The sequence below is a fragment of the Lolium perenne genome, chromosome 6 (genome assembly GCF_019359855.2).
Source record: "Lolium perenne isolate Kyuss_39 chromosome 6, Kyuss_2.0, whole genome shotgun sequence".
NCBI lineage: Eukaryota > Viridiplantae > Streptophyta > Magnoliopsida > Poales > Poaceae > Lolium > Lolium perenne.
The window spans coordinates 138,440,552-138,449,245 of record NC_067249.2 but is presented as its reverse complement, the minus strand read 5'-3'; the positions used below and the strand labels follow the sequence as shown (position 1 = coordinate 138,449,245).

At 46.8% G+C, this 8,694-nt stretch overlaps 1 protein-coding gene across 1 annotated transcript; it reads right to left on the bottom strand.

Annotated features, from left to right (window-relative positions):
* Positions 1-4,161: 4,161 nt before the first annotated feature.
* LOC127326428 (sugar transport protein MST1) lies at positions 4,162-7,011 on the bottom strand. The gene is made up of 3 exons (XM_051353286.2): positions 6,703-7,011; positions 5,781-6,100; positions 4,162-5,654 (listed from the first exon to the last, which is right to left on the bottom strand). Exons 1-3 carry the CDS (start codon positions 6,857-6,859, stop codon positions 4,557-4,559), a joined length of 1,575 nt encoding a protein of 524 aa, XP_051209246.1. The 5' UTR covers positions 6,860-7,011; the 3' UTR covers positions 4,162-4,556.
* Positions 7,012-8,694: the final 1,683 nt, after the last annotated feature.

Here is an 8,694-nt window from a genome sequence, read left to right as displayed (position 1 = left end):
TCATATTTATCATTTGGGAAAATGATTTAAATGAGGTATTATACCTCATGCAATTTAAATACTACTATGGAAATGATTTAATATTCTCAAATAATAACATATGAGGTCATGAAGTCTAATGTCATCACCTCACCTTGAATTACTTGGGAAAGTGATTTAAATGAGATGCTACACCTCATAGAATTTAAATATTATTTTTGAAATAATTTAAATGAGCTAGAAATGGCCACATAGCCACTATTTCAATCTAGCCCATGATCATATGAAACAACCATATCATATTTTTACATATTCAGATAGACAATATGAAATGTGATTTTTGAGAGTTGGAATCAACTCAAAATTCATTATGGCTGTTTATTAATAAATATTTGAATTTGGAACAGGTACTGACTTGTTATTTTTATTGCAGGTGATCTACAATGAACCAGGGTTTGAAACCAGTGGGGTTGGTTAGATAATTTCATAAGCTTTCCAACAATATAAAATTCATCAAATTTGGCTCAGTAGATTTGATTCTATTAAATTTTGAATCAAGCACTAGTATTGAATTTCAGTTAAACGAAATAATTCGAATTTGAATTGTTGGGCTGCGCGGGAAAACGAATTGGGCCAGGAGAGAAAAAGAAAACGGGCCGGCCCACTGCGTGTCTCGCACGAGTAGGCCGCCTGACGGCGGGACCTAGTGTCAGCGGTAGTTAAACAGCGAAACGGTATGATCTATGTGAGCTGCAGGATTAGAGCAGGATCCGACGGTCCACGTGCGTCGTCGTCGACGACGAGCACGGGCTCACTGGCGGCAAGCCTAGGGGGTCGGTGGCTCACCGGAGGTCCGGCGGTCGTCGGCGTTGATGCAGGGCGGCGTTGTCGAGGATGGCGAGGCTCCTTGTACCGGCGGCGTCTCCTGGGGCGGCTCCTAGCTCCGGCGATCTTGCAGCAGTACTGGCGGCGCTCCGGCGATCGATTGGGGCTCTGTGGATGAAATTGGGACGAGGGATTGCTTGAGGATGATCAGGGAGAGGAGGGGAGTGAAGTGGTGTGAAGAATTGGAGTGGGGAAGCCTCCTTTTATAGGGTTGAGGAGGTTGGCAAGGTGAGAGAGAGAGAGAGAGAGAGAGAGAGAGAGAGAGGGGAGGAGGGTGACATGGTGAGCATGGTGGTGGAGACCAAGGGGATGGCATGGCCATGACATGGATCCTCTATGCATTTTTCTTGGTCTATGAGTGCAATGCAAGCTTGGGTGAGGTGAGGCCAAGGTATGTGACATGGTTGGCAAGGCTAGAAAGAGCTAGAGCATGCACAAAAGATCATGGCCAACATGTGTGACATATGCCATGACATAGGGAGAGAGCTTGTGTCATGGTGAGCATGGCTAGGCAATATGATGTCATTGGGAGTTGTTGGAGTACAAGGTGCACTATAGATGACCACAAGAAAAAGGGGAGTGAGGTGGGGAATAGTGGGTAGAATAGTGGTTGTACTTTTTATTCAACTATGTGATCACCATATGTGAGATGCAATGGTCTCATTTGACTTTGAATTTGGACAAAATACTTTATGGCTGTGATATAAATAATATTTGGCATCAATTGGTGGTCTTGGTTTGCAATTTGGAGTTGGTTTGTGAAGATTCCAAAATTTGGGGCAATCTAGAATCTGTTTCAAAGTTGTCACTTTGCATGCTTATATTAAGAGTTTGACTTTGAATCAGCAAGGTTGAATTTGACCAAGTTGTTCACTTTTATGAGTACAATAGATCTGGGCAAAAATATTAGAAAGTTTAGTTTAAAAAAATTAACCAAAGGGGCTCAAAGTAGGTAACATATTAAAAGTGGCAGATTTGACCATTAGCATATGTAACTTAGATTTTCATTTTTCCTTTGATTTGTGTTGCTTTTCTTTGACCCAAATTGTATTGGTTTGTGTTCAAATTGTATAGTGTTGTGTTTAAGAAATTCAAACAAAGAAAGTGGGGCATTTGCTCAAATTTGCAAATTGGCCATACACTCACACCTGTCCTGTTATTTGCATTTTTCTTATTCTTCTATTTTGTTTCACTTGATTCACTTGGGCATGGTTTAGGGTCCATTTAGGGTTAGATGGGGTTTAGTAATGGTTTCAAACCATTTGGGTAAGGTATGAGGGCTTAGGTCAAGATTTGCCATTATGGCTATATGCCACATATGCCTCTATGTATATTTTTATTTTATTTTTGTTTCACCTTTGATTTAGTTGGTAAGTGCTAGGTTGGGTATGTTGAGGTTTTTCAAACCATCTAAACCAGGTAGAAAATGGCATAGTTCACTATTTGTAAATATGACTATTTGCTCACATAGGCTTTTCTTTTTAATTTAATTTCTTTTTATTTTGTTTTATCTTGGAGGGTAAAAAGGAGAGTAAGGTTTATGGTTTAGGAGCATTTCAAAGTACTTCACATCAGCATCAAGGCAATATCACAACATATAAGCATGAGTACTATGCACAACCTCTAACTCAATTAAAGTTTTTTATTGGTTCCAAATTTTGGAAAAAGGGAAATTCATCTTCTCTTTGTTTTAAAATTTGAGATGTTACATCCAGCTACTCCTCTCCTCCTCGTGCCGTCGTGCGATGCTCGTTTCCTCTTCATACCTGATCATACATAAGTAATACGACTTAGGCAGTATAAAGTTCTCATCGATCAAAGTATCACTTAGGAACAAATTCACCTGTTGTTTAAGTAGCTTCGCACGAGCTCGTGTCATTGGTCCAATCCTGACTTCATTGGACTTGAGCTTCACAACAGCATCGTCTTCATCTTGTAATGACGGAGGTAGTAGTGTAGCAGGGATGTCCTCATCAGTATCATAGCACGTAGTACTAAAAAAAATTAATGTCAAATACATCTTGTACATAGATCTGCATTGAGATTTTACAAATCAATTAATATAAAAAAATTATGAAACTAGTAGATATCATGCATCGTGGACATAGTAACATGTAGTAGTATCATACACATGATACTTTTATATGATACTATGCATTGTGACTAGTCTTAGTCTTACTGCATTCTTAAAACAATGAACTAAACCAAATATGATAACAAGCAGCCAAAGCAATATTTAGTTCGTCACCCCTCCGACTCCGGAGCTCCACCATGAGTAATCTTTTGTTAGCACCATCTTGGTCTTCACAGTTCTTGCTTCAAAGCTTTTTTTTGTCTTGGTTTTCTGGAAGATGGTCCAAGAATCAAGATAACTGCACAAACTGACCATAACATAGACATGGTCGCTAGGATACACTGTTTGAAGTTTATAGTTTTCCGAACCATCCAGCACATCCTTGCTCCACTGCATAGCACCAATTTGTAATTGTTAAACACTTTGGTGTAACGGCAATACATAGTATGGAGTAGTACTCCACCCAATACCATACCTCCCTTGTATACACGCTTGTGAGAGCTATATCTCACCTATATAAACACGCACACGAGCCAAAGAAGTGTATTGTTCCCGCCAGAATCGATATGGTATCAGAGCCCTTCTCTTCCACGACCTAGTTGCCGAAAGCTATCTACAACAACAACAACAAAACAAAAACGTACGGCACAAGTGGCATACCTCTGAAGGATTCAAGGGGGGCCAACCAACCCCCCCCCCCCCCCCCCCCCAACATTGGCCCAAAACGTTGAAATTTTGTCCTATAAGGCCATATTTGCTCCCATGGAAACGGCCGAAGCTCCGCCAGCACTATAATAGAGTATTATAATCTTTTTATGTAGATTGTTGCCTATTTTACAGTTTTGTGTGATCAATCAAATTTCTTTACTAGTATGGCAATTTTTTTGGCAGTAGATAAAACAAGCTTAGCACAACACGGCTTTGCAACCACAAACCAATCTTAAAGAAAGTTTATACCAGGTTGTTGATATATGACATTAGGAGCGAAACCTCTAGGTTATTTCTAGGTTTATGAGTGAGCCATTTCATGATTTAATAAATTACATGGTCGACAAAAGCAAAACATAAGTTGATTTATCATACTCTAGCTGTCCTTTTTTGCAATGAAATTGATATAGCAACCAGAGTCAAGTTCTGTCGCTTTTATTGTAAGTTTTTCCGTAATTCAACAATAGAGTACTCACGGGCTATGCTAGCCATTGGTCCAAAGGACATTCGAGGAATGCAAAAACATGGAGTGATACATAAGTGAAAGAGTGAAAACACTCTTATATTTAAAACTTCAAAGGTTTGTAGCACATCAACACTATCACTAAAGCTATCATAAGTAACCTTTGATCGACAAATTTACCCTAGATTTCTTCTCGAAAGCAGATTGCAAGAGAAAAAAGGAGAGCCGTCAACTTCTCTGTATTTTTGTGAGACCGACAACCTTTGAAAATTGGCACTACGTTTTGTTTCGTGACATTGCTTTTTGTTGGTTTCCGTTTTTGTTCCTTCTTTTGTACAAGCAGTAACGGGCTGGTGCTGTTAACTTACCATTGGACAAGTCAAGTCGGCACACTCAACGTCACCCGCGTCATTCGAGCTCTAAGTCCAGTGCCACAGCGTACGAGCGTTACGTTTCAAGCGGCCCGTCGGCCTGTTTGTCTGGCTCCGTCGCCGGTACCGGCTTAACGAAGCGCTTCCAGTACCAGTGGCGTGCCCAGACCGCGCCCATGGCCTCTATGGGCACGCCCTTGGTCTCCGGGAGGAAGAAGATGATGAACGCCGTCATGACGACGACCCAGGCGGCGTTGTATGCGAAAGAGCCGAACTTGAAGCTGCAGAGCATGGCGAGGAAGGACTGCGTCTGCACGAAGGTGAGCGTGAGCGAGATGGACTCGCTCATGCTCTGCCCCGCCGACCTCACCTCCAGCGGGAAGATCTCACTGGGGATGATCCACTTGAGCGGCCCCCACGACACGCCGAAGCCCGCGACGAACACGCACACCAGCGCCACCACCGCCACCGCGTAGGGCCTCGGCATCGCCTTCCCGCCGTTGGTCCCCAGCTCCGCGCCGAAGATCCACGTCATGGCCACCAGGCACACGAGCAGGACGCCGCCGCCGAGGATGAAGAGGTAGCGGCGCCCGCAGCGGTCGACGGAGAGCGCGGCCACCATGATGGCCGCGAGGCTGACGACGTCGGTGATGATGGAGCCGAGGATGGCCTTCTGGCTCGTGAACCCGATGGTGTAGAAGAGCAGCGGCGCGAAGAGCGTCACCACGATCATGCCCGTCAGCTCGAAGAAGAGCGGGATGGCGATCGCCATGACGAGGTGGGGCCGGTACTCGCGCTGCAGGATGCGGCGGAACGCGCCGGTCTTGTGGCGGCTGTCCTCCTCCGCGGCGTGCATGATGTCCTTGAGCTCGGCGTCCACGTCGGCGGACCGCCCGCGGATCCGCCGCAGCGAGTGGCGGGCCTCGTCGACCATGCCGCGCAGCACCAGGCTGTTGGGCGAGTCCGGGATGAACACGGCGCCGACGAGGATGATGGCGGCAGGGATGATCCCCACGCCGAGGGACAGGCGCCAGCCCCAGCGCGCGATGGTGTTGGCGCGGTAGTTGACGAGGTCTGCCACGAACATTCCCACGTTGAGGAACAGGTGGAAGATGCTGGTGAACGCACCGCGCCACCGCGCTGGCGCGATCTCCGCCAGGTATACCGGCGCAGACTGCAAATTAAAACACCCATTACGACCAATTTGACCGATCAACCTTACACACACTCCTAGAGCACGTGCAGATGAGTTAACTAGGGAAGCTAGCTGGTTTCCGCTGCCGCCGTTTCTTTGACTGACCTGGTTCGTGAAGCCGACAGCGAAGCCGAGGAGGATGCGGCCGATGACCAGCATGTAGATGTTGACGGCGGCGCAGTTGAGGACCGCGCCCACGAAGAAGAAGGAGGCGCCGATGAGCATGGAGTTCCTCCGGCCCACCCTCCTCGTCACATGGCCGGCGACCAGGCACGCGAACACGCCGGAGAGGTACAGGGACGACACGAAGGTCGTCAGGACCTGGCTGTCGAAGATGCAGTACGCGTCCTGCTGCGCGTTGTTCATCTTCTCCAGAATCTCCGGGAAGAAGGCCTCCAGGAACGACTGCATCTGCGTCAACCCACCTGAAATTTTATTTTACCCCGAGGTAAGTTCATTGGTTTTTGACCCGCTTGATCATACTGATTATAGTACATCACGTCAGATCACATGAAAATTAAATGCACAGAATAAATCTTCTACACGTTACATCTCTACTACTACGACAAAATGTCCTCATCTTGGCTGCTCAATCGACGTCAAAGAAAACTCGTTTTCTATACCATAAATGACAGGCTTTTGCCGTATGCCTCCATGGCTCCATCAGCTCAAATGGTCCAAGTAACCAAGAGACAATCAATTCAAGACAACAGTATTTCCACCCCCATTCAACATCACGCAAGAGCAGGACTCACAATCACTAAATCAAGTGCTAAAGTCAAATCCACTCTCCATGGGATCTCTCAGAAAACAGCTAGATGAGGAATTTCCATGATTCGTCTTTGGCAGGATTTACAGGGGTCGTCTCTGACAAAGCATGTAATCTTCTTACCAGTTAACATTCTACGCTGCTTCTAAATAATGATCCAAATCCTTTCTAAGTGTCTCGGCAAGAGAAAAAAAAGAACTAACGAGCAGAGAAAAGTTCAGAACCTGCATATCCAAGCTAGTTTACAGCAGCACTGACCTGTGATACTGATGTCGTATCCGAAAATGAGACCGCCGGAGGCCGCCATGAGGCAGCTCATCACGACAGTGAACGTTATCTCGCTGCTGTAGCCGGAGGCCGTGCCGGCGACGGCGGCGTCGTCCACCACCGCTAGAACTCCTCCCCCTCCTGGCATCTTCAACGCTGCGCAAGGAGACAGAGATCGACCTAGACAAAGAAATGTTTCTCTAAGAGAGGTGTCGGAGACAACTCCATGCTAGTGTCAGTTGGATGATACTTGTAGTGGCACGGAGTCAAGCACCTCTACTTGGTCAGACGGGAGAAGCCGGGCTTGGGTTTTCTTTGATCAAACAGCTAGCCGACGGCGCCCATAGTCGACAGGGACAGCCAGACATGTCAGGATTATATATCAACTAGCATAATACAGTACTATTATAACGGGTAGACATACGTTTGATTACAGAGTTTGAGCGGTGCTCACCTTTGTGCTATCCTCCTATTTTCTCAGCAAGGAAGACTTGCAGCATTTTAGAAAAACTCAGAAGCAAATGGTACACTAATGTTTGGTTACAAATTAAGAACAAGTGGTAGCAAACATGCATGTCTAGTATTATTTTATGTAGTGTTGATTATTTTTAATAGAAGCACGGATAAGTTCATGTTTCATACCCCATGGCAAAGTCTTGCAATTCAACTTGCACGAGTATCCTAAGTTTGGAAATACACTGCAGTTTGCACACTGAATAACCATGGATAAGCTGTACTGATGTACTACTCTGATGTGAACTGCATTGACACTGAGGTTTATGAGAACTACTAAGTAATAGAATATAGATAGGTTGATATAGAGACATGCCCACATGTAGTATGTTACTGTACATCTAAACACTACTGTGAGTCTGGTACACCACATGCATTCTTCTCCTCGAGAGAGGGGAATCTAAAGGTATAAACGATGCCCCCCATAGGGGGCTTCACAACGATTTCAGCTTCGTGGCTGTTGGATCTTCCTATCTTTGCATCTCAGCCATTCAGTATGAGCAGGAACAAAACGCTCTGATTGGCCTCCTGGCGCGTGGGCAGTTTCCTGCTGGTTCCTCCTGCTAGATAACCCCATGAGACGGCCGTGTCTTACCCGCCTCCGGCTGCACGTAGGTCCTACCTTCGTCTGGGTCCACCCGTCAGTGGCTGTGGGTAGATACAGCTCAGGGAAAAAGAGACCCTTGATGCCAACGTGAGACAAAACTGCATCTAGCCAAACCCTATCCACTCACCTTGGTCCTTCTCCTCCCCTCGCGTCCTCCCCATCCCAGCCGCCGTGCGCCTCTCCTCCTTCCTGCCGCTGTCGTGCCTCCTCTCCTCCGGCGTGCCTCCTCCCTAGGCTCAGCAGGAAGGAGGGAGGACGGCGCGTGTCTCTCCTCTTCCCGGCCGCCGCGCGCCTCTCCTCCTCTCCTCTCCTCTCTGCTCCAGCCTGCTTCTTCCTTGGGCTCAGCAGGTGGAGCATCACGTGCCGGCCCAGCAGGAGGAGCAGCAAACGCCACCAGGGGCGCTTCCTCAGCGGGGTGGAGCGCGGACCGTCCGGTCCTCAGGCCGGCGAGGCGAATGCTGCGGCGTTGTCGTCAGCGGGGAGGAGCTCGAGCCGCCGCTAGGACGCCGCCAAGCCGCACCAGAGGAAGGGCCACCGCTGCACCACGGGAGAGGTTGGCGCAGTGAGTTTTTCTCTTCCCTCAACTGAATATTCTTGGCACATTTTCCCCAAATATTGAGGCTATTTGTGCAACTAGCTGTTGTGTGTGGGTGATCATCGGTGGATAAATCAATGGATCACTTCAGGTAGAAGAGCCTCTTATCAAATTGATTTTCCAAACCTACATTAACGAGATTTCTCCTTTATTTTGTAGTCCACTATTTCTTACTCTTCAGTCTTAACAGATCTTTTCCCTTTTAGGATGTCATGCGATTAAGTGGCAAGCTCCCTATTTTGGCCATGGGTGAGGCGTGATTTTGATC